Raw genomic sequence first — 22,580 nt, 5'->3', positions numbered from 1 at the left:
CCGGGAATCGTCCGACTTCAACCGTTTTTACATTTTTACAACCCGAAACTCTTCTGAAACCTCCTTCCTAACCTAATCTGGTAATTCCAGACATTTTCCGTATTTTGACTTTTTCGATCCGGATTACGGTTTGACCTGTGCGCGGCCCGGCGCAAGATTTTCGATATGATAATCATTTCGGTGAATCAACGAAACCCGTATTCTCGAAAGACGAGATATTATTACATTATTATCGTATAGAGTGTTTTATAAAAAGCCCGGTTGGGATAATTATCCAAAACTGATATTAAATCGGATCGTTTTTGCAGTTACCTAGCGGCTAAGTAACTAATTTAACGATCCAAAATGATCCAGAACGAACCAATATTCCAAACAATATATATAGCCCTTTTATCATTTCATTTTATTCGTTTATTCATTTACAACCAGTAAAAATACAGTAAATACAGAGAAAAACCCTACAAACCGATACGTTCCTGAGAATCAAACGTACGAACGAAGGCGTTGTCGAACTCCGATTCGGGCGTGCAACATATCAAAACGAAGCTCTCGAAAAGTACTTTCATAATCAATCATCCATTTTTATGCAGAAATCAATATATTTTTCTGATTTAATTATTTTATTTCAAATTATTTATGAATTAAAATAGGAATTTTTGTTCTTGATGTTGTTTGTATGATTTGATGGCATAATCTGGTAGATAATTTTCTCCTGATCAATTTGGTATATTATATGTCAAAAACCGAGTTCAATAACATATAGAAAAGGGTGTTTGATTCTGAAAATTGAAATTAGGGTTCTAGTGGGTTGAATGTTCTTAATCCAAATTTGGGGTTTTTTTGTGATGATTCTGGGTTGAAAAGAGTTATACCAACGGATAGATCGTGTTAAAGGGAGTCGAATTATGGTACTCGTGTTGGCAGGGGAAGTCGGAGTCGACTTCGCCGGAAAGACGAGCCCGCCGGCGGCGTGTTTTTCCGTCAAAGTTTTCGGTTGTTCCTGATGGGTTATGTTAATTTTGAGCATATGAATGAGTTCCTGGCAAAGTAACGATCAATCGCTGTTAATTCGAACAATTTCTGGGCGGTTCTGTAGTCGCCGGAAAACCTTATGGATGGCGTCCATGGCTTCCGGTGAGCTTGGGGAAGACGACTGTAAAAGTTACAGTTTAGTCCCCCAAGTTTTGCAAATTTACGTCTTTAATACCTCCGTTTTAAAACTTTTAAAAATCAGATTTCAGTTTTAAAAATACTCAAAAATCAGATTTCTGTTTTGTTTATTTTCAAAAATTATATTTTCTTTTTATAAAATTTTCACAAATTGATTTTTATTATTTTAAATTTCAAAAATTTATTATTTCTTTTCTGAAAATTTCTTTAATTACAAAATAAATCTTAATTATTTAATTAATTAATTTTATTTAATAATTAATTATTTAAATTAATTATTTAATTAGTCAATTAATTTAAATACTAATTGATTAATTAATTTAATTAGTTATTAATTAATTTTAATAGATTATTTAATTGGATTTAATTATTTATTTTTTATTTAAATATCCTGAAAAATAGTTTCGAGATTTCAAATATTATTTTAAATTATTTTCAAAACTCGATAATTATTATAAAATTATTTTAAAGTCAGATTCGGGTGTTCAAACCCTATTATTTAATTATAAAATGATTCGGAGTCCAATTTTAATTCCGAAAAATGTTCAAAAATTCGTAATAAATACCTGGAAAATCATTTTGACCCTGAATCTTCTTTGAAAAATTATTTTGATCGAATGCCTTACGTGTTATGTGCTACGTGTTCACTGATTGATGCGTTATATGCCTATGTGGTTATGGTTTGACTGTTTTATTCATAACTTTCAATCCGTAAATCGGATTTGGGTAAAACGAAGGGTAGATAAAAGCTTATGACGTCTATGTGACGATTAGAATAATATGAGTATGGATAATTGATAGATACTTGTGATGCCTAGCAGAGTCAGCGAGGCATAGAAAAGGAAACCAGTGATCTATAAATAGAATCAAAGCGTAGAAAGAGAAGGAAAGTGATCGATAAATAGAAGCAAGGCATAGAAAGAGAAGAAAAGTGGTTGATGGGTAAAACTGTTAGATGAGTACAAGTAAAGTGGAAATCGTCGATGATAAGGCAAGTACTTCTGAACCTTTCTTTATTATATATTGCAAATATTTTCGAACTGTTTCATAACATGTCGATATTATTCAAAATAACTCATGTTTTATATTGCAAGTGTTTTAAACTATTTAACCTTGAACCCTGATCCCTCTTGATCTTGAGCCATAAGCATTGTTCTTCATAAACCATCAATTGTTGAATTCTCAGATACTATCCAAACCCATACGATACTACTCCACAAATACATACCTACCACATACTGATTTCTGATATTGAATTGCTTGATATACCAATTTTTTATTCCTTGTTTAACAGAAGACCAATCTTTGAAACCCTTGAACCCCTGGTCTTCAAATTTCTGATTCTTTCCTTGATTGAAAGCCAAACTTTTTGAATTCCTTGTTATACCTTCATGATATTGTGAATCACCCTATGCTTCGAGATAAATGTTGTTTACAATTCAGCTTATTGATTTACATTGATTATCATTTTGAACTGTTTTAGAATTGGATGATTTTATAAATGTGGACCAGATTCGTGGTCGGACCAGATTCGTGGTCGGACCAGATTCGTGGTCATAGTAGGCCAATACGTGCCTTGGATCCAGTATATAGAGCAAAGCTGGGGGCCTTGCTCGAGGTTAGTGTGTGACTGATCAGTAGCTTAACCTTGGTTTTTAAAATAAAAAGTGAATATCAAATTCTAATCATTGCTTATTCAGAAGTTTGATTCTTCTGAATCATTTCAATTGGTGATTGTTTAACCTCAATTGTTGTTATTATTACTTGCTGAGCTAGTAAGCTCACTCTTGCAAAAATTTTATGTTTTCAACAGTTGAAATAAAATTGTTGATAACGAGGATTCCCTGTCCAGTGCACGAGCTAGGATTTTCATTTAAATTGGATCGGGCTAGCAGGAGCTTTATATTATAGATAAGTTGAGTAAGATTGAAAGTACGATATCCTTAACCATTGTAAGTTGAACTAGTTGGGATTTGGTACGATGTAATAAAAGATAAGGTTGTGGCTTGTTTTCATACTTAAACTGTTGCGATCCGTGGTTGTGTAAAGAAGGGTCAATGCATATAATATTTTATATACAGGTTTATATATTGTGTGTGTGTTGTGAGCCCCAAACTTCTGACTCGGTTTTGGAGGGCGTCACAACTTGCTTAGCTTCCCTAGCTTACTATTCTATTAGCCTTGGTTGATCATCCTATCTTTAGCTCACTATTTCATAAAGTAACCATGGTTACTTTCTTACCATGGTTAGTTAGTGCGTTACGTTTATTTAATCATTTACGCGTTCGCTCGGTTACTTAAACGTTTTCGTAATTCTTCCTCGTAAATGGTTCGCGACGTAATTTCTTTCGTATTTATTTCTTATATTTTGAATTATCATACTTGGATATAAATCCGTAGGGTTTTAAATTCGTAATTATATTATGATTCCCGTAATCCTCGATGATTCGTAAATATGGTCGTTTTTCAAAGTTCATTTTCTTCGAAAACTAATAGCGTTTACATACACTCATTTGGTACGTATAATCATAATATCAACTCCGAAACTCATTTTCTCATGCATTACATAGTGTGGGCTCAAAAGTTTTTCCCGTCCGTCAGGGTTACTATTCATTTAATGTTTTACAAGGTCTCAAAATTTTGAGTTATTACAAAGAGCTAGCAAGAACTTTAAGTTAACCTCCCCAACTTCATAATATTTATCATGAAGTTGCAAGTCATTTATCAATTTGTTAAACCTTTCAAAAACTTCAGTAAATCCTTTTTTAGGCTTAGTCATGAAACCCTCATACTGAGACACCAGTATTCTCCTTTGATTTTGATCTTACTTCCTCTGTACCCTCACACAAAATCTCAATTTTCTCCCAGATCTGTTTGACTGTGTCACAGTTGACAATATTGTTGAACATGACATTGTCAAGTGACTCTATCAGAATTAGTTGCAGGCCACTATCTAGAGAGACTTTTTCCTTTTCAGGTTCAGTGTATTTTGAGGGGTATTTAGGGGCATAATGAACTGGAATGACCATATCTCCGTTAGTAGATTCATCAACCCTTTCCATGGAAATAAAAGGGCTATTCTCGAGAATCTGGATGTACATTGGGTTGACCATCTTAATGAACAGTATCATCTTCTTTTTCCGAAGTGTATAGTTGATTTTATTAAAGGTTGGTATCTTGATACTGTTTATCTTTTGTGCACTCATACTTCCAAAATCTTTATCTGTTTACTTTCAGATTTTGCTCTGATACCACTTGGTAGAAACTGAGTATAACACAGAGGGGGGTAAATGTGTTTCTTTGGATTTTTAGCCTTTTTAAAACTTGTTTGGATATTGTGTGAACAAAGCAGTTTATATTTGCAGAGATATTGTGTTAGAGAAATAAATCAACAAGTACGGTATTTCAAAACTCATTTAATTTGTATTAATTAAGTTTATCTTCCTACAAATTGTGTGTTCTTAACAATATAAGAACTCAGATTCTTTCTCGAGAGAATACAAGAAAATATGAATTTGTTTGTTACATCTAAACTAAGGACCAGTGCATGCATTATACACTAGTAGCACGAGTTTGCAAGACTTGCACTAAAATGTACTAAACTACTTTCTAAAGCAACCTTTTTCTATTTCCATTTCTAGCTTAGCAAATATTGGCCTTTGATCTTGTATCCTCTTCCGCTACTTTGTAGACTTTTCAATCTAGTGAATAGATCGTTTGTTAACTGATAATCTTGAATCTTGAACTTGTCTGCATTCTGTATTTGAGAGGCATATAGAGATCTCCAGTTTGTTGTATAGAGAAGTGACATCTCGATAAGTATAATGACTTGTCGAGATCTCAGAGTTCTCTATAGGTATATTTGACTTATCGAGGTCTCTTGATCTTTGCATTTGAAATAACTTGTCGATATGTCTGAGATCTCTACATGTAGAAGTGACTTGTCGATATCTCTAAGATCTCTATATACACATTTTGACTTATCGATATCTCTGAGATCTCTAATGAGAAATTGACTTGTCGATATCTCCAATTCTTTACATCTTCATTTGACTTGTCAATATCTCTGAGTTCTCTACATGCTGAAATGATTTGTCGATATCTCCCGTTCTCAGCATCTTCCTTTGACTTGTCGATATCTCTGAGGCTTCTCTATAAGCCATTTTGGACTTCTTGATAAGTCATTCTGAACTTTTCGAATGACTTCTCGATATTGCTTGATCTGTGACTTGTATATTTCTTGACATAAAATATCTTTCTTAGAACAGTTTTATTCAACTCCAAGCTACACTTTTCTCTGAGGCATGATCATGGTTTGATTTTCTTCCGGAGTTTATTTATTAGCTTAAATATGTTCACAGAAAAATCCATCAGTCTAATCTTCTAATCTTTTTACAGACTCAAGAAATATAATATATATAATACAAAATTGATTATATAACAACTAAATTTCGGGTTGTCAATGTGACTTAATCTTGTTATTATATATGCAAGTCTTGCACAACAATATTGTTGTAAAAATTTCAAAAGCTAGCAACAAAGCTTATAAGCTTATTATAAACTACACTATATAAATCTGAGGATGACTAAAAAAGGATTTACAAATAAGAAGTGTATATAAAAATGATGTATTATCTAATAGGGAGACAAATGAAACTGGAAATATATATGCAACTTGTATAAGTAGATATATTACTTGTTGATATATTATATAGGCTCCACCTATGAATATTAAAACTACGAAAAGGAAAATTAGATGTGTTCAAATGAATTTGATACAATTATCATCATAGAAACAAATCTTCCACAACTATTACATTAGTAATTGGCTTACTTCTATCATCATCACCAACATCACCTGCTGCCCTAATAATTCAATCCAGCTCGAGTATCAACACGAACATCACCTGCTGCCCTGATAATTCAGCTCGAGTTGAAAATTGTAAGGGGCTGAAAGGATTAAATAATAAAATTATTATTAAATTTTTAATTATTTTTAGCTTGGGATAAAATTTAAAATTTACTAAACATATTTTTTTAGTTCAAAATCAAAATTGATAATGGGATGGGTGAAAAAGCATAATGAAAATGATAGGTATTTTTTTTTAACGTAAGAATGATAGATATTTGAAAATGATAAATATTTTAAAAGATGTTGATAATTGTATCTCAAAAACATTATTTTTTGGTGGTGGCTCAGAATGCTTATTTTTATATGAAAAATCCATGAATCTGACTGCTAATGCCACATATTATCTAGTGTGAAATATGATATGTTTATTTGAAGTTTAAAATAATAGAGAGTTTGTTGTTAAATTTTAAAGCTTAATAAATACAACATTTTACAACAATTTTCTCGTCAGGTGTATTTGATTCATTTTAATATTTTCAATAACAATGATAATATTTGGGAAAACACTTTCTTTAAAAAATATTGAGATGTTACTACTGTTATAAATAATTAATTTTATTAATTTAGTTCACTTAATTATTATATTAAACAAGTTTAATTAATATTTAAATATTACACTTGACCCATTAATTTAATAGACACATTAATACCCATGGGATTAAATTCTTCTTTTTCTTTTTGAGTATTTAACAAAAAAGAATCTGGGTACAGCTGTTCTAATAATTTCTTATTTTAAAATTTTAATTTAATTTTAAGGATGCATATACCATGAAACATTTTTCTCCGGACTCTCAATACCTTAAATAAGTGCACTCACTGACAAGAAAAACACCATTGCCTTCTGTTTTTGATAGAGTAGTTTCTCTTTGAAACCTATATTTGAATTTCATAAGATATTTAAGAGGTTTCAATGGCCTCTGCTCAACCTCCAAACCCTTCAGACATTTACTCTCAAGCACAGCAAGTGAAGCATTACAAGGTATATATATTCTTAACGCCTGTCATGTTTTGTATAATAGTGTTCATGTTGTTATACTTGTTCTACCTGAAGAAGCAAGCTTCTGCCTCACATCCTCAACCAACTTTTACAAGAGCACCTTCCTTCTCCTCCTTTGTCATCCCGGTTAGTCCTCTCTTCTTCTGTATATATTTATACATAATAAAAACAAGATGTTTACAGAACCTGCTCTCCACATATTACTTTTGTGTGCATGTTATTGTAGGCTCAGAATATATGCAATGTTCCTGGAGATTTTGGTGTCACCTGCTCATTTTTAAAAATGAAAATTGTTTTTGGCCATGGTTGTAAAAGTTTATCCATATTCAAAATATATTGTTCATATTAATTATAGGTGAATGCAACAATAAAATAAATAATATAGATATAATTTTTACTATAATTGTTACACATTTTTTTTTCTTTTTTTGGTGCCTTTGCCCAGAGTGGTTATTTAGGCGGTCACATTATCCAAAGGCCGTCTGTAGACGGGAACGAGAACCCCATGTATCATCAATCCTCGCGCAGAAGACATGTTGTATGTATATCTAGTCTGTTCTATGTGATTCATGTTTTGAATTGACTGTGAGGCTGTTATATGTAATTCATGTTTTGCATCGACAGGGAGGCTCCTGTAAAATTGTGAATAAAATTTAGAATCTTTTCCTAAATATTGTTTTACTTTTAGAAACTATTATAAAATCAAATATTGCTAAATTACTTATGATACTGTTGTATTTCTGTATCCTCACAAAAATACAGTTCGCTCATAAAATATTTACTAATATTGAAGGCAAAAAATATTTTAATCATGAATATACCTTAATATTACAGGTACTAGAAGTTGGTGGTTTGAAACAAGATCTGAAAGACAAGCTTCATGCAATAGTGTTTGATGAAGAATTGAAGGCAAGGGAATCATTGTAAGTCCTCTACCAGCTATATATGAATAATTGATACTGTCAATAAATATGAGCAGATAAGATAGATACTCCTAATTAAACCTTTAAATAGAATAAATATTTCTTTTTCAAGTTGTAAATTCTTGTGGGGACAAATTCTTAAAAGGAATATTGGATGCAGGTGTTGTGTATGCTTGGGAGAATTTGAGATGAAAGAGGAGTTGAAACAATTGCCATCATGCAAACACATCTTCCACAGTAATTGCATATGTAATTGGCTGAGCTCCTCCACCACATGCCCTCTCTGTAGATGTTCATTGGTCGTAGACAATGCAAAACTTGTCACTCCACCGCCGCCACCACCACCACCACAGTCGTCAGCTACAGTACTACTTCCTGCGGCTACTCCAGAACACCTTGAAGCTTGATGATCAGATTATCTAGGACCTTTAGGTGCTTATAGATAATTATGTAGACATTATTTAACGGTACACATTTTTCCTATTTGAATGGTAAAAACGATATCGTCCCAAATTGAAGTAGTTAAAGCTCTGAGTATGTTGAGAGGAACTCTAATATAAAGCTTTTTTTTCTTTTTACCTATTTGCTGTCTTGAAAAAATTAGTGTGTTTTTTATAGTTGTTCCGCCACGGTGAGCATAAATCTCATTTTACATGTTCAACTAATCAGTTTTAAGTTTGTCTGTTTGAAAATGGCCAACTGCAGAGTATAGTTCTTCACAGTTCACATACATAAAAATGTATGTTAATACCTTAATGCTCAGGAGGATCATTATAATTTTGTGGCAATCTGGCTCTAGATATGGTATATCTGTGAGGAGTAAGTTTCTTTCTGTCCAATATCTCTCCTCTTCTGATTATCACAAAAGCAACTCTAATTATTGGCACCTTTGACAATATCGTCACATAATAAAAATATTATATATAACTTCATTGTTTTGGTGCTAGTTTATTTATAATTTGTTGCCTACAAAAAATTAACTAGGAAGACCAAAATTATATTAAAAATCAACCTTAAAAATTAAATTTCCCCATTAAAAAATGAATAATAATAGGGATGTAAAATTGGTTCTCGAAATAATAATAAAATGTGACTGTATCATATTTTTACACCAATTAAATTTTTTCACTTTACCACAGTACTGCCTTATTTGATAACGAATATGAGTACATTCTTTTTTTACCTCTAGTATTATTTAAAAGAAATCAACTAATATTTATTTTTTATTTTGTCAAATTGAAATCTTTTTTCATATTGTTTATTACATTGATGTTGTATCCAAGACTGTATCCAACCATAGTATATAAATTAAAATTTGAGAAAATCTAAAAAATGTAAAATAGAATTCAAGATTGCAAGTCATACTTAACCATTCACTAATTAAATTGTGAAGGAAAAAAAAAGATTTTCTATTAACCAACAAGTACAAAAGAGATAGGTGGGCGGATGCCACGTGTGTATCAGCATTGATGCAAACAGATTCAGACAAGAAAACCAAACAAAAAACTGAGCAAGACCGCTGCACGCAGATCCATTACAGAACATAACCAGAAAATTGGATGATAAACATCAATGTCATCAACACAAGCATACGGAGAAGAATGGTACTGGGACAAACGTTACGAGCAAGAATCAGGTCCTTTTGATTGGTACCAAAAATACCCTTCTCTTTCTCCTCTTCTTCATTTATACATTCCTCAGAACACCACCACCTCTCTTCTCGTCGTCGGCTCTGGTACTTCTGGTATTTTTACATATTTACCCTTCTCTCTTTTTTCCATTCAGATCTTTTGTACTGTTTATCTTCTTCTTCTTTTGGTTTTATGAAAGCTTATTATTATTGTTTGCAGCATTTAGTGAAGGCTTGGTTGATGATGGATATGAGAATGTGGTTAATATTGATATTTCTTCTGTTGCTATTCAAACTATGCTGCAGAGATACTCTAATCGTCCTCAATTAAAATGTATCCTTTTCTCTTTTTACTCATATGCATTCTTTTAAAGATAATTGATTAGTGATGTGATTTATTTTATTATTTTGATTGTTTTCGTTATGACATTTAAAATTAGTTGCAAGTTTATAATATTGTGTGTACACATTTTCTTTGTTACGGTCTAGTGGAAGCTTAGGAAGATAATTAACATTGTGTTTTGGAGGTGTAGGGTGCTTTACATTTTTTTACTGGCTTGATTTGTGGTGTGTGCCTATTTGTTTTTGTTCTTGTTTAGATTTTACGTTTATATATATGCAACTGTGCTCGTTGCCTGTTGTTTCTAGTTATTTTTATGGTTATGCATGATTCGCTTGCTGCTTCTGTATACTATAATGCTCCGTCAGTCACTCCTCTTTATTCTGCTTGCTACTTTTGTGTTTGTTGTGTTTTTGTATGCAAATTTGGGGTCTATGCTGAAACAGCCTCTCTACTTCTTAGAGTAGAGGTAAGGTTTGCGTACACTTCACCCTCCCCTCAGATACAATATGTATTTTGGTTTGATTTTGAAATTTGTTTACCCAAGCATTGTCAGTAGCCATAAGTTTTCTTTCCTATCATGGAGTAATACATGCCTTGCCTCCTGAGACATAGTTAGGACTTGGGAGTTTGTTTATTTACCTCCTACCTGCAATATTCTCTTAATTAATTTTGGACACTAGGGCAAGTAAACTACTAAAGATGGCCTTTTGTTTGTCTAGTGTAAATCATTTCGAGGTCAATTGTATCTGGCTCTTCTCTCGAGCAGATATGGATGATATTGTTCACTAAACTTTGCCTAGTGGTCCTATGAAACATATCTCATTAAAGTATTGTAGGTGCCAATTTTGGTGGATGTTCCCGTCTTCGTGATTTAGGTTGGATTACATTAAAATTGATGGTGCTGTTAGACTCTAGAATATGTATACAGGTGTGGGAGGACTGGCGTGAGTGATAGTACTGGAAATCAGATCAGAGGTTTCTCGGAGTGCATTGGGCAAGCCTCTCCTTTAACGACTGAACTTTGGGCAAAATTTCGTGAACTTGAGTTAGCTTGGGATCTTTAAGCCACTAAAGTAATTCTAGAATGTAATTCTCTTGATGTGGCTAATTGTGTCTTGTATCCAGATCAGAGTCATCCCCAGTGCAACATCACTTCTCAAATTTTAAAGATACGGCATAAACCTTGGCATCTTTACATTTGTCATGTTACGAGGAAAACAAATCATTGTGCAATCTTTCTTGCTCATTTGAACATTCATCACATTCATAGAATCTCCCAGGTGATCTTTCACCAACTTCACTTTAAGATATGAATGGTCGCTTTTGTAACCCTTTTTTCCTAATTTTTGTTAAATTTTTAGGATTTCCTTAGGGTTTTCCCTACCAAAGTACTCGAAAAATTAAAAATGAAAATTGCTATTTTTAATTCCTTAATATTGACGTAGATATAAAAATGGATGTTCGGGATATGAGTGCATTTCAATCAGGTTCCTTTGTTGCTGTCATTGATAAAGGTACCTTCACCTTTCACTTATTTTTTAGTATTACTCCATTCTTATCTATATGTGTTCTTCCTAAAGAAATCTATAGAAATACCTACACACTATCTTTTTTGTAATCTTTGTTTTGAATGCACAAGGACTTTCTCCAGAAATAATAACATAATCTAAAAAGATCAAACATATATATAGTAGTGGAGGCTGTACTATACGTGCAAACCGCGTGCTGATCTTTCTGGTTTATTTTTTAGGAACTTTGGACTCTCTTCTGGTGAGTGATTTTCGAGTTTGAACTTAGATTATTACCAGTCGAATATTTTTGCTACAATTACGGTAAGACATCTTTTACAGTGCGGGCATAATTCACGTGAAAATGCTGCAAAGATGCTGGAGGAGGTTGATAGGTATACATATACAACTTGATATTTTCAAATTTGTTTTTATTCTATTAAGTTACTTTTACCTCTTGATTTATTCACATATTGAAGCAGTTGATAACAAACTATAGGGTCCTCAAGGCTAATGGAGTATACATTCTGGTAATTGTAATTTGCTTTCCTTTGCTAATTTCATTAGTTACGTTATCCTGCGAATGACAGAAATGTATACTCTGAACTTTAAGCACCTAACAGGTCTGTTTGTTGCGCAGATAACGTATGGAGCACCAAGTTATAGATTAAGTTTGCTGAGGGAGGCGCACTCTTGGTCTATAAAACTTCACGTAATAGGTTTGCTTACAGTTCCCTCTTTTAATTCAGTTCTTCTAGATCGTTCAACATGATAGATCTAGTTTCTGTCGTGAAACAGATTAATAGGTCTATCCGTTATTACAGAAAAGAAGGCTTTAATGCGTCTCCTTTTTGTAATCTTGAGAAAAAAAGGGAGATAAATTACATCAGTTTCTTCTTCTCTTCTCTTCCCTTACCTCTTCTTTATCTTCTTTATTATGTGTTTTACTGTTGGCTATGTTGTTTACACTTGAAATGCTATAGAAAGTGCATACTTTTCTCTGTGGATGAAATTCCAACAGTAGTCTTCTATTGAACTCCAAAACCCCTTTAATTCTTTACTACCTCAATTTATTATATTACTGCTAAGCAAGATAAAAATGTTTACAACTTTATACGGTATTAAAGAAATAAGTATTATTAGTTAAATTTATTATAGATGATTAAATGTCTTGATAAAAATTGGAGCAATAATATGTTTTGATGGAACTTAGATGCCTAAATATTGATCTCCTGGTCACCTGATTCTTCGCAATTCTGATCTTTGGTCTACGAGTAATTTTTCAATATTAAAGCCAAAGAAACCTAATATTTAACAGTTCGTGATAACAGTTAACGCCTAATGATTTTTTTTAAAAAAAATACCTTAATATTGTATTTTATGGCTACATGCAGGGAAAGCTTTGGTAGAAGCAAGCTCCGAGCATCAGTCGCAAGAACTAATCTCTCCTGTTCCGCTTAATGATGACACAGGTTTTACCGTCGGGAAAAATCCCGATGTCCATTTTATTTATGTCTGTATCAAGGTTAGTTCAGTATTCATTTGTTAAGGAGTTAAACTTGACTTCTTCGCCAACTTTAATCCAACAACGTGTTCAAAGTACATATTATTGAAATTTCAGGATGATTCTAGAGTTCGGACCGAAGCAAGCTTTCCAAGTCTCGACTTGAATCATGATTAGCCTATGTAGAGAGGGCAGACACATATTTTGCAAACTTACCAGTCACACGTTTATTCAGCCAAGGTCCAACCGTGATAACTTTGTCATTGTTGTAACAATCATAGTTGTCAATCACTGTAGCAATTTAGTGTTCTTGCTTTCAAGTATATGGTCTTGTGTAGTGTTTTCTAATTTGTACAAGCACCAGAAAAGACACTTTTTATTTTATTGATTAATAACATAGAATTCTGCTTCTTCTTAGTCATTTATAGCTAAACCTCTTTTTAATTGGTACTTGGGTTTCACTTATTTTTTTGGTTCCAGAGATTTCACCTTTTATAATTCATGTTATAACTTTAAGTGTATTATTTTTATCTTTTTTTCTATATAACTTATAATTGTATGTGTACTGTTTTTACCCGTTTTTTGAATTTTATAAGCCATGCTTTTTTATTATTTTTATAGGTTTGAATTCTATTTTTAATTATGTTTTAAATAAATGGGTTTATATATTGGCCCAACTAAATAGGTTACGAAAAATATAAATCACGACCAAGTAAATAGGTCATGTGATTAAATTGAAATATTTTAATTTAGAATTTTTTAATTTGTTGGTGGAATTCTTTTTTAATAAAATGATATGAATATTTTTTTTATCGTAGGAAACCCGCAACCGCTACCCTTCGGATACGCATAGGTAAACCCCACATACTCAAGCAATAGCCTGCAAATCACGTGAACTAAGGTAAATCGCATTTAAGCGACATGCTTCGACTCAGGAGGCATAATCATGAATTCTCCCTGTGACCAAGAGGATAGTTATCCCCTATTTAACCAACTGAACCAATCTTTGCGGGCCGATATGAATATTATAAATACTCTATTTTGGTTTCACCCCTAAAAAATAATAAAATTGTTCAAACTGTATTATGATTATATTTCTATTTGCGTAGAACTTTAAATTATTTCTCGATAGGCTACTTGGTTTCATCTTAGTATGGTCACACCATATGTTGGTTTCACCCCTAGATTTCTATTTCGTGTATAGTTCTATGTTGTTTTTAACGAAATATGGATTGTTAGAATCATATTACAATTACGGTATTTATATTTCTTGTAGAATTCTTTTTTATTTTTTATTCAAATAATAAAATGGAATTCTTTATACATTGTTATTAATAATTGTTATTAATGCGAAAATCTATCTTTTAAGGGTTAACTTTGGTTTCACCCTTTTTTCGGTTTTACGAACTTTTGGTTTCACCCCTTTTTAAATCTTAATATAGCTCTAAATATATGATTATTATTCTGTTTTTATTCCTATATGACTTATAATTTAAATGTAATTTTTTAATTCTTATATATCACATATTTATATTATTTTTATATAAATGAAATCGTATATACATTGTAATTTCTAAATTCAAACCTATAAAATTTTATTTTAGCACCAAATGCAAATTTATACATACATAAAGAATATTTTATTAAAAAATATAACGCGATCACAAACTGTATAAAAACACAAATCCAGCTAAAAATAAGAAATATAATATGCAATTACTTAGTAACGTTGATTTAATGTCTTGTTAAATTATCCGTCACTCGTGTTGCTCATTGTTTGGCTAAAGTTTCTATGTAAAATGTTAGTTATGTCTTTTCGGATAACAGAAACATAATAGCGTTGAGTTTGTTGTTCTAATAAAATTTGAGTTAATGAAAACTACATACAGTTTCAAAAGAAAAAAATACAATAATAGTACAGTTTTATTTATTATATATTTTAATTATAATTTAGAATTATTTCTATAATTATTATTATTTTGATGTCGGCCCGTGCGAAGCACGGGCTATCAACTAGTATCCATAACATGATAAAGCCCAAACAACACCACGGAAACCCAATAAAAGAAGACCTCATGCCCAGCTCGAGCGGTCCCCGAGCACGTGGCAGCAGCTCAGGAGGGTAACGGTTCCTAAATGCCCAAGAGAGCGTGTCAACATCTTAGGCGTTTATGTGTTGATGCGTTAGGAAATTCCAACAATCAGGGGACAGCACGTCCTCCCATGATGTGCGTTCGTATGTCCACATTCCAAAACCCGCCAACGACCAAGATTAAAAGGTACCCCCACCCAAACCCTAAATTGGAAGCCTATAAAAAGCCCAGGGTTTTGGGGTTACTTATTCTATTCTCTTGCACACATATACACACACCACATATGTTCAAATAATTCATATTATACCCTTCTTCTCCACAAAATCATTTTATCATCCTCACGTCGGAGTTGTCACGGGGACGCCACCCCCTCCAGTTCTATTTTACAGGAGCCCAGACAACAGCTCAACTACTCATACCCTCATTTCTGCATAAATGGAAGCCGAATCAGGATAGGGAAAGGAGATGAATACAGGGAAAGTTGAACCTCCGTCCAGTAGTGTTGTCAATTTCAGTCATGTCACTCCGTCAAGGAGACCAGAATCACTTGCCCAGTAAGATTATTGATTTGCTCTTCCCAGATCTACTTTGCTTAGCGTTCATACTTTTATGGAATCGTTAGTAGATTTAGTTTGGCATTGATTATTGTATTTTGTGAGCATATATTTGGCTATTATTGTGATTACCACCATTTAAATCTATTCTTACTTGATAACTAAGTGTAATGACTACAAGAAAAAACAATGTTGCTGCTCCTTGGCCAGTTCCGATTTCCACCGTCCCACCCAGGGACGGGGAAATTGAGGAGACTGGAGATGGGCTTCACATAACCCGTACTTCGTCTCAAGCTCTCAAACCAAGATATCAAAGGTTGACTATTGAAAAGGCAGGTCACAAATACGCTAAAACCTCTGAAAATCCCTGGGGAAACATGACCCCGGAACATATCCAAGCCGCAATGAACCTGTGGAAAGAGAAAAACCACCAAGATCCAGAAAACCCGCTTAGGGGATCAGGAAGAACACTCCGGAGAAACTCGAAGCTCAGCCCTATATCGAATCGCTAACAACCTAAAAAGGCCAACTGGAGATGCCTGGGAAGAGATTCGAAGGGCAACACTTAGGGATCGAATTCGGAGAGAAGAGGAAGCAAAGGCTAAAGCAGCAATCGAGAAAAGAATCCAAGAGGTGGAGGCCAAGTTGAAGAGAAAATCCCAAAAAATTCATGTCTCTTCTTCAGACCTGAACTCGAGAAGCAAACAAAGCATGAACAGATGGCCCGGGCCCTGCGTGATTTAAAGAGAAAAATTGAAGGCGACGTGGAGGTAGGTGCGGCAACCACCCATTCACTAGGCAGTTGGAACCCACACTCATTCGTGTTAAACATGAACTCGTAAATGGGAAAGGTAATTGACTTCTTAATTTTAAATAAGTGGTGGAAAAGTTTAAAGATCGGTAAATACTTCTTCATATGACAGTAATCTAAAAATCACGAAATCCACTTCATAAATTTGGGGCCAGCTGAGTGAAGGGGATGCCATACACATCCCGACAAAGGGATTTCGTGAATTGATGTAAATTGCGCCTCATACTACGGCGATGCTCCAAGGGGATCCCAACATAACCCTCATATGGTCTATGATAGACACGCTCATGGGGATGAGGCCACCTCCACTCTAACCCGTCCCAAAAATGAAAATAGCTTTCAAAACGTCATTTATTTTCCCGTCGGTATATCTACGGAGGTCGGGATGAACCAGGGCACAAGCATATCACGTGCCTGCAGCATTAAAGAAACGAGCATCCATACTGACCTGATTATGACACTCCATACCCACAGTTTGATAAGCACCAGAAAGATCTCGGAAATGATAGTCCAAAGGAGGATAATTCTCTCGGGATGGACAAAGTAATGGTCAATATCTACCTAAGATCCATCACCCCGAGCCAACGTCTGCCCAGGGTTCATCAAGAATGTTGTAACGCCCGTAAAATTTTATGTAAGCAATTACGATATTGTGAATAATTGTTTTTGGGACTCAAGGTGATTATGAGCGTTAATATAAATTTTAAAAAACTAGGCGGGTTGTTAAAATGTAATTTAAGTATATACAATTCTTGAGATTAATTATATTTAATGAAAATAGTTTATTCAAAAAGGTAATAATTGTATATATATATATATATTTATTATTTATTTTGAGTTATGCAATGTGAGTTATTTTGAACGGTGTTAGAGGTGATGAGATTCTATTTATGCATAAAGGGGTCAGTTGAGAATTTAATAAGTAATTTATTTTAATCGTGTCTGGTGAGCAATTCATATTTTATAAGTATCGAATTATTTTGGAGGTTTCTATTGTTCTAATGGTTTATTTAGATAAAATAAATATTTGTATAATTATTTTATCCCAGGAATTAATATTTTTCTAAACTGAAGTTATTTAATATGTAGACGATTTGATCAAATATTGTTCTAACGATTTTGGGGGAAATCGGAACAGAAATAAGGAGAATGGATGGGGGAAATATCGGGGTTGGTGTGACGCCGATTTTGATGTTAAAACGAAGATGAACGAGTGAGGAACCAAATGCGGATGTGGGTCAGAAAGTTGTGGCCGTCATGGCCGATGTTGGGCCGGCGGGTTGGTCTCCGTTTGGCTGGAAACGGCGAGAAATGGAGGAACAAATATAGGAAAAAGAATGGGTGTAAGTTGGCGAGTGTTTTAGAGGCCAAACGAAATTAAACGAAGTAGGAACGAAGGGGGGGCGAGAGAGAGAGAGGGGGGGTGACCGTCGGCGGCGTTTTCCGGCCGGTGGTTGGCCGGAAAGAATGGTGAGGAAGGTGGAGAGGTTGAAGAAGATGATGAAGTTGGGGAAGAAGGTAAATTTAAGGGTAAAAGAGTAATTTAGTAAATGTCTATTGTAAATGGTTTTAAATTTAATTAAAATTGGAATAAAAGGGAGGGGGATTGAAAATAAAGTTAATTGGGCATTGAATGTAAGTTTAGTGGTTGTGATATAAAACTTTAATTAAAAATAATACTTAGATAAAATAAATATTAAATATAGGAATGTACTAACAATGAAAACTTTTAGAAATTATTAAAAATAAATGGAGTATTTAAATTTCAAGGAGTAATTTTAATTGACTTGTAAATTATTTGAGAGATTTATCCTTAACATTTAAAAATAATGTTGAATATCGCTTTATTAAAGTATTTGAGAATGTGATTATTTAATTATCTAAGAGATATGATAACCTATTATTTGTTTAAAATACTTTCACAACTCGAATTATTACATGTGATATGGTCGCGATCGTAAGAAAAAGATCCAGTTTATAAAATTACTTTAAAAATTCAATAACATTAAAATTTTGGGTTATAGATTAAATATAAATTTAAATATTAGTATTTTACTGAATATTCCTAATTAAAATGTCGTGATTAGATAATTGAGTAGAAATAAGTCACTAATATTAGTATGGTGCAAGTCATTACTATGGAAGTAGAGCAAAATGTTGAGTAATTAAATTAAAAGTGAGAGAATAATTAATTATTTAATTACTTGGATATTAATTTAAATTTTCCTAAAGAGTTAGTGAATTGAATCGATTGTGAAAATTAATTGGGATTAATATTTTAAAAAGGAAGTTACAAACTAATTATTTGAATGACTGGATATTTTAATATTTGGCTAATAAATTTTGAAGCTGGATTATTTTACTATTAGCTGAATTTTTCTTTCATCTAACTAAACTTGGATTAAATAGATATGCGCTATTTTGAATAATATATTTTGAGCTGACTCGACAGTTATCTTATTGGATTGTTATATTTTGATGAATAATTATTATTGATTTATTTAAAAGATTAATACTTTTGAATATTCAAATAGTTTAATCTCTTGTTTTGGGAATATGTTTAAGGTGGAATATTTGCTTAATTGTTAGAGTTACATTTAAATAAGATATGAATGATTTTAAATAGATATTCGGAGAGGTTATTTCGTCAAGAAATTTTGTATTATTTGAGTTTCTAAATATTTATAATTTTATTTTATTTAGAATTTAAGCCGAGACTTTGGTAAACTCGAGATAGTGGGACCTTGATTGCGAGTAGTGCATACATCCGGACAAAGGCAAGTCTATTCCGGTCTCCCTTACTTTGTCTGTTATTTATGGTTTTAAAATTTGTAAATGTGATTTATAAATTGAATATGTTTAAAATAGAGTTGTTCCGTTAGTAATCTTCCTGAGCCTCAAAGTTGCAAATTGTTTAATTATTTTTCCCCACGTTGAAAAAAAACTTTTCTTACCAAAATTGATTTATTTAACAACTCAAATTTTTATTCGCTTTAACGATCTTTTATGGTTGATTATTTATGTTATTCCCAATCAATTTAACAAAAATTACAGAAAGGGGGTTGAATGTAATTCTGACTTCGTATCTGATTTTAAGAATATTCTTACTTAATATATAACTGTGTTTGATTTTGCATTAAGTGCGGAATGAAAGTGAAATGAAATCAAAATACAAAGCAATAAAACACAAGACTTTAAAACTTTCTGGTGGATTTGAACTTATCCACCAGATATATATATATATAAAGATGAGAACTCTGTGATGCTTGAATAGCACACACTTGCTTACAAGTGAACTTACAAAATTACCAAGAGATGCTTAACAGATACAGCTTTTTCTATCTCTCTGAAAATAATGCTTGCTCGGTTATTTGTTCTACTTGTTACACTTGGTTTATATACTACCAAGTTACATGATAAAAAGACAAACAAGTAACATAAAAATTGTTTCTAGTCTAATTTCATGTTACTTCATTACTCTATCCAGCATCTTTGAATATCTTTATAATTACATGGAAATGGTAATGCTTCTTTGTTCTCTAAATCCTGTAATTAAACTGCCACATTCCATTTGCAAACACTCGACGCATGTGACTGTGTTGTCACCGTCAACTGATATTTTGAATATGATCATCCGTCGGGACTATGTTGGTCATCCGTCGGGAGCCTTGTTGATCATCCGTCGGGAGCCTTTGTAGATCATCCGTCGGGAGCCTTTCTGTCACTTGACTCTATTTCACTTATACAGAATTATAAGATATCTCAAATTTACAAATAGCCAACCTATTCTGCATATCAATCTAGTAGTCAACATGACTTAAAGAATCCTACATCATCTACTAATACATTGGTGTTTACAGACATGTGCTACAAGACTTATTATTACATAAGCTACACTCTCGATGGATGTTCAGTTGTCATCTGTCAGGACTATAAAGTTCATCCGTCGGGACTATTAGAACATCTGTCGAGAGCTACAAAATACTAAGTTAAATCTATTAAGGTGTTTTGTTCAACTTATCATCAAGTTCACAACATATTCCTAACAATCTCCCCCAATTTATGTCTACGGGAATTGTAGCCATAAATTAAGAAAAACTTGATACTAACAAAACACCCTAAATGTACAGATTGAATTATGGTAGATAAAACTTGTAAGTGCTACATTTTATTTGAAAATTGAACAAAGTAAAGTGTACAAAGAGTTCTCACGATCATTTTCAAGGTACTCCTCTAGTCTGAGCAGATGTGATCTATTTCCTTGATTATCTTTATTTCTTGCCAAGCTTCCTATTGTTCTCTTCTATTTGATTTTTGAGTTTTCTGTGAAACTCATGTTCTTCAGCATTTGATAAATCTAGTTTTTCTTGTATTCCAATAGAGTCTCATTGCTTGAGATGCTCAATTGGTCATCCAGCCTGAAGAATCTCCTAACACCCATTTCATCCATCAATTCCATCAGCCAGTAAGGCCTCAAGTGCACTCTATTTCCTGTTAAGGGAATTGATAGAGTCCTTGGGAGTGCATTTGAGGCTTTGATGCTCCTTAGTTCTTCTATCTTCTTTAGAATCATTCTTTTGGCAGTCACATTGAATCCAAAATTTTTCTTGAATGATGAGAAGATCTTTATCAAAATAGAACAACTTTCTTGAAGAATCCTGTGAAGGGGCCATATGATCTCTTTCCCACCCTTGTATTTGAACACCAGTCTTCCAGGGAGATTCCTGTGAGCATCAGTTGCTCTCACTTCTTCTAGTTTTTCCATGTAGAGATTTATATCTGAAAAATCCTTGATGTCACAGATATATAGAATATCTTTCTTGCTGACAGTTGGTTGAGTTTTGGTTAAGGTTTTGGTTTTGAGTTTCACAGGCTTGACCTTCTTGATTGCTCTTTTATTTGTCTTCTTTAGCTTGTTAAAGATTGGTAGATTAAGCTCAGGAAGAGGCAAACTATCCCATTCTATAGGCTCATCCTTGGGAACCATTGGCTCACCATAACAGTTCTTTGTAAGATCCACCTTAAATTCATCATGTACCACTGAGGGCTTGGATGTTTGAGTTGTAGATGTAGACTGGTTGGGAATGTAATCTTCCATTTGATCATCATTGAAGTCCAATCTTCTTTTAGGAAGGATTTTGTAACTGAACTTCCTTTTCTGTTGAGGTTCCTTGTGCATTTTCTGATCTTGATCTTCAGCTACCACAGGTTGTTTCTCAGAAATTTCAGTTACAGTTTTCAAAGCTTGAAGCTTGGCTACTATAGCAACTTGCTTTTTCTTCTGTTTGAGTTTCTTAGCATTTAAAGCAGCTTGCTTCTTTTCTTACTTGATTCTTTCCTTTTCTTCCTTCTTTGCTTATGCAAACTGAGGGTGTCCAGCCACCGCACATATTTTTTTCACATTCCTGTAGATCTTAGCAATTCTTCTCTTTAGCACAGAGTCAGTTGGAACTTTAAGAATACAATGGACCTTGCCAACAACTTCTTTTCATGTGGCCTTGGAGTCTCAAACATAAGGTCCAAGGGATTCTTGTCAGATGACTTTGAATAATTTCTTTTGGGCTTCAAAACGAAGTTGGCTTTTGGAGACTTTATACATGAAGGTTGGCCCTTTTCCAAGTTACCCAGACTCATTTTATTTACAGAAATTTGTCTCAATTGAGAGAAGTGAGAAAAGACCTTGTCTTTTTTCTCAATTGGACCAAACTTCTTTGTTATCTCTTCATCAATTTTCTTCCATTTTTCATCCAGTTCCTTCTCAACTGCTGCAACATCAAGCTTTTTAAATTTTTCATTTGATTCCAACTTACCAGTAGCTATCTAGATCATATCAATGTTGTCCAAGACTGGTGGCTTGGAAAAAGTAATTTTTGGAATAATTACTTGACTGACTTGTATGTTTAGCACATTATCCCCCTCACTTGTTGGCTCTTCTTGGCTAACTTGAACAATTGAGTCTTTCTCCCCCTTTTTGTTAGCATCAAGTTGAGTAGAGGTAGAAGTCTGTGCAGCCACTAGCTTTTGAAGCAACTGAGTTTGTTGAGCTTGATGTAAATGGATTGCAGTGATGGAAGCTTCCAAAGTTTTGAGTCTTGTGTCCAATGAGTCCACTTTGCTGGCAAGATTAGACTTTTT

General features: G+C 33.2%; 2 protein-coding genes across 2 annotated transcripts; both read left to right on the top strand.

The window, feature by feature from the left end:
- The first annotated feature begins 6,992 nt into the window (after nucleotides 1-6,992).
- LOC141686090 (putative E3 ubiquitin-protein ligase RHA4A) lies at nucleotides 6,993-8,409 on the top strand. The gene is made up of 4 exons (XM_074491147.1): nucleotides 6,993-7,061; nucleotides 7,525-7,617; nucleotides 7,914-8,002; nucleotides 8,163-8,409. The coding sequence occupies exons 1-4, from the start codon at nucleotides 6,993-6,995 to the stop codon at nucleotides 8,407-8,409; spliced, it is 498 nt and encodes a 165-aa protein (XP_074347248.1).
- A 1,037-nt stretch (nucleotides 8,410-9,446) lies between these two features.
- On the top strand, nucleotides 9,447-13,398 carry LOC141687468 (uncharacterized). The gene is made up of 9 exons (XM_074492761.1): nucleotides 9,447-9,746; nucleotides 9,853-9,966; nucleotides 11,421-11,489; nucleotides 11,726-11,745; nucleotides 11,826-11,878; nucleotides 11,983-12,013; nucleotides 12,124-12,202; nucleotides 12,878-13,008; nucleotides 13,105-13,398. Exons 1-9 carry the CDS (start codon nucleotides 9,575-9,577, stop codon nucleotides 13,162-13,164), a joined length of 729 nt encoding a protein of 242 aa, XP_074348862.1. The 5' UTR covers nucleotides 9,447-9,574; the 3' UTR covers nucleotides 13,165-13,398.
- The last annotated feature ends 9,182 nt before the right edge of the window (nucleotides 13,399-22,580 follow it).

Source organism: Apium graveolens, chromosome 9 (genome assembly GCF_009905375.1).
Source record: "Apium graveolens cultivar Ventura chromosome 9, ASM990537v1, whole genome shotgun sequence".
Lineage (NCBI taxonomy): Eukaryota > Viridiplantae > Streptophyta > Magnoliopsida > Apiales > Apiaceae > Apium > Apium graveolens.
The sequence above is the reverse complement of the archived record's forward strand: the minus strand, read 5'-3'. Positions and strand labels throughout refer to the sequence as shown.

Excerpts from the sequence above, each read along its gene's own strand:
- LOC141686090 (XM_074491147.1), top strand. The coding sequence starts at position 6,993 with ATGGCCTCTGCTCAACCTCCAAACCCTTCAGACATTTACTCTCAAGCA. Across the intron at positions 7,062-7,524 it reads AGCAAGTGAAGCATTACAAG|AGTGGTTATTTAGGCGGTCA; the intron begins GTATATATATTC and ends GCCTTTGCCCAG. Across the intron at positions 8,003-8,162 it reads TTGAAGGCAAGGGAATCATT|GTGTTGTGTATGCTTGGGAG; the intron begins GTAAGTCCTCTA and ends TATTGGATGCAG.
- LOC141687468 (XM_074492761.1), top strand. The coding sequence starts at position 9,575 with ATGTCATCAACACAAGCATACGGAGAAGAATGGTACTGGGACAAACGT. Across the intron at positions 11,879-11,982 it reads ATGCTGGAGGAGGTTGATAG|GGTCCTCAAGGCTAATGGAG; the intron begins GTATACATATAC and ends AACAAACTATAG. Across the intron at positions 13,009-13,104 it reads TTATTTATGTCTGTATCAAG|GATGATTCTAGAGTTCGGAC; the intron begins GTTAGTTCAGTA and ends TTGAAATTTCAG.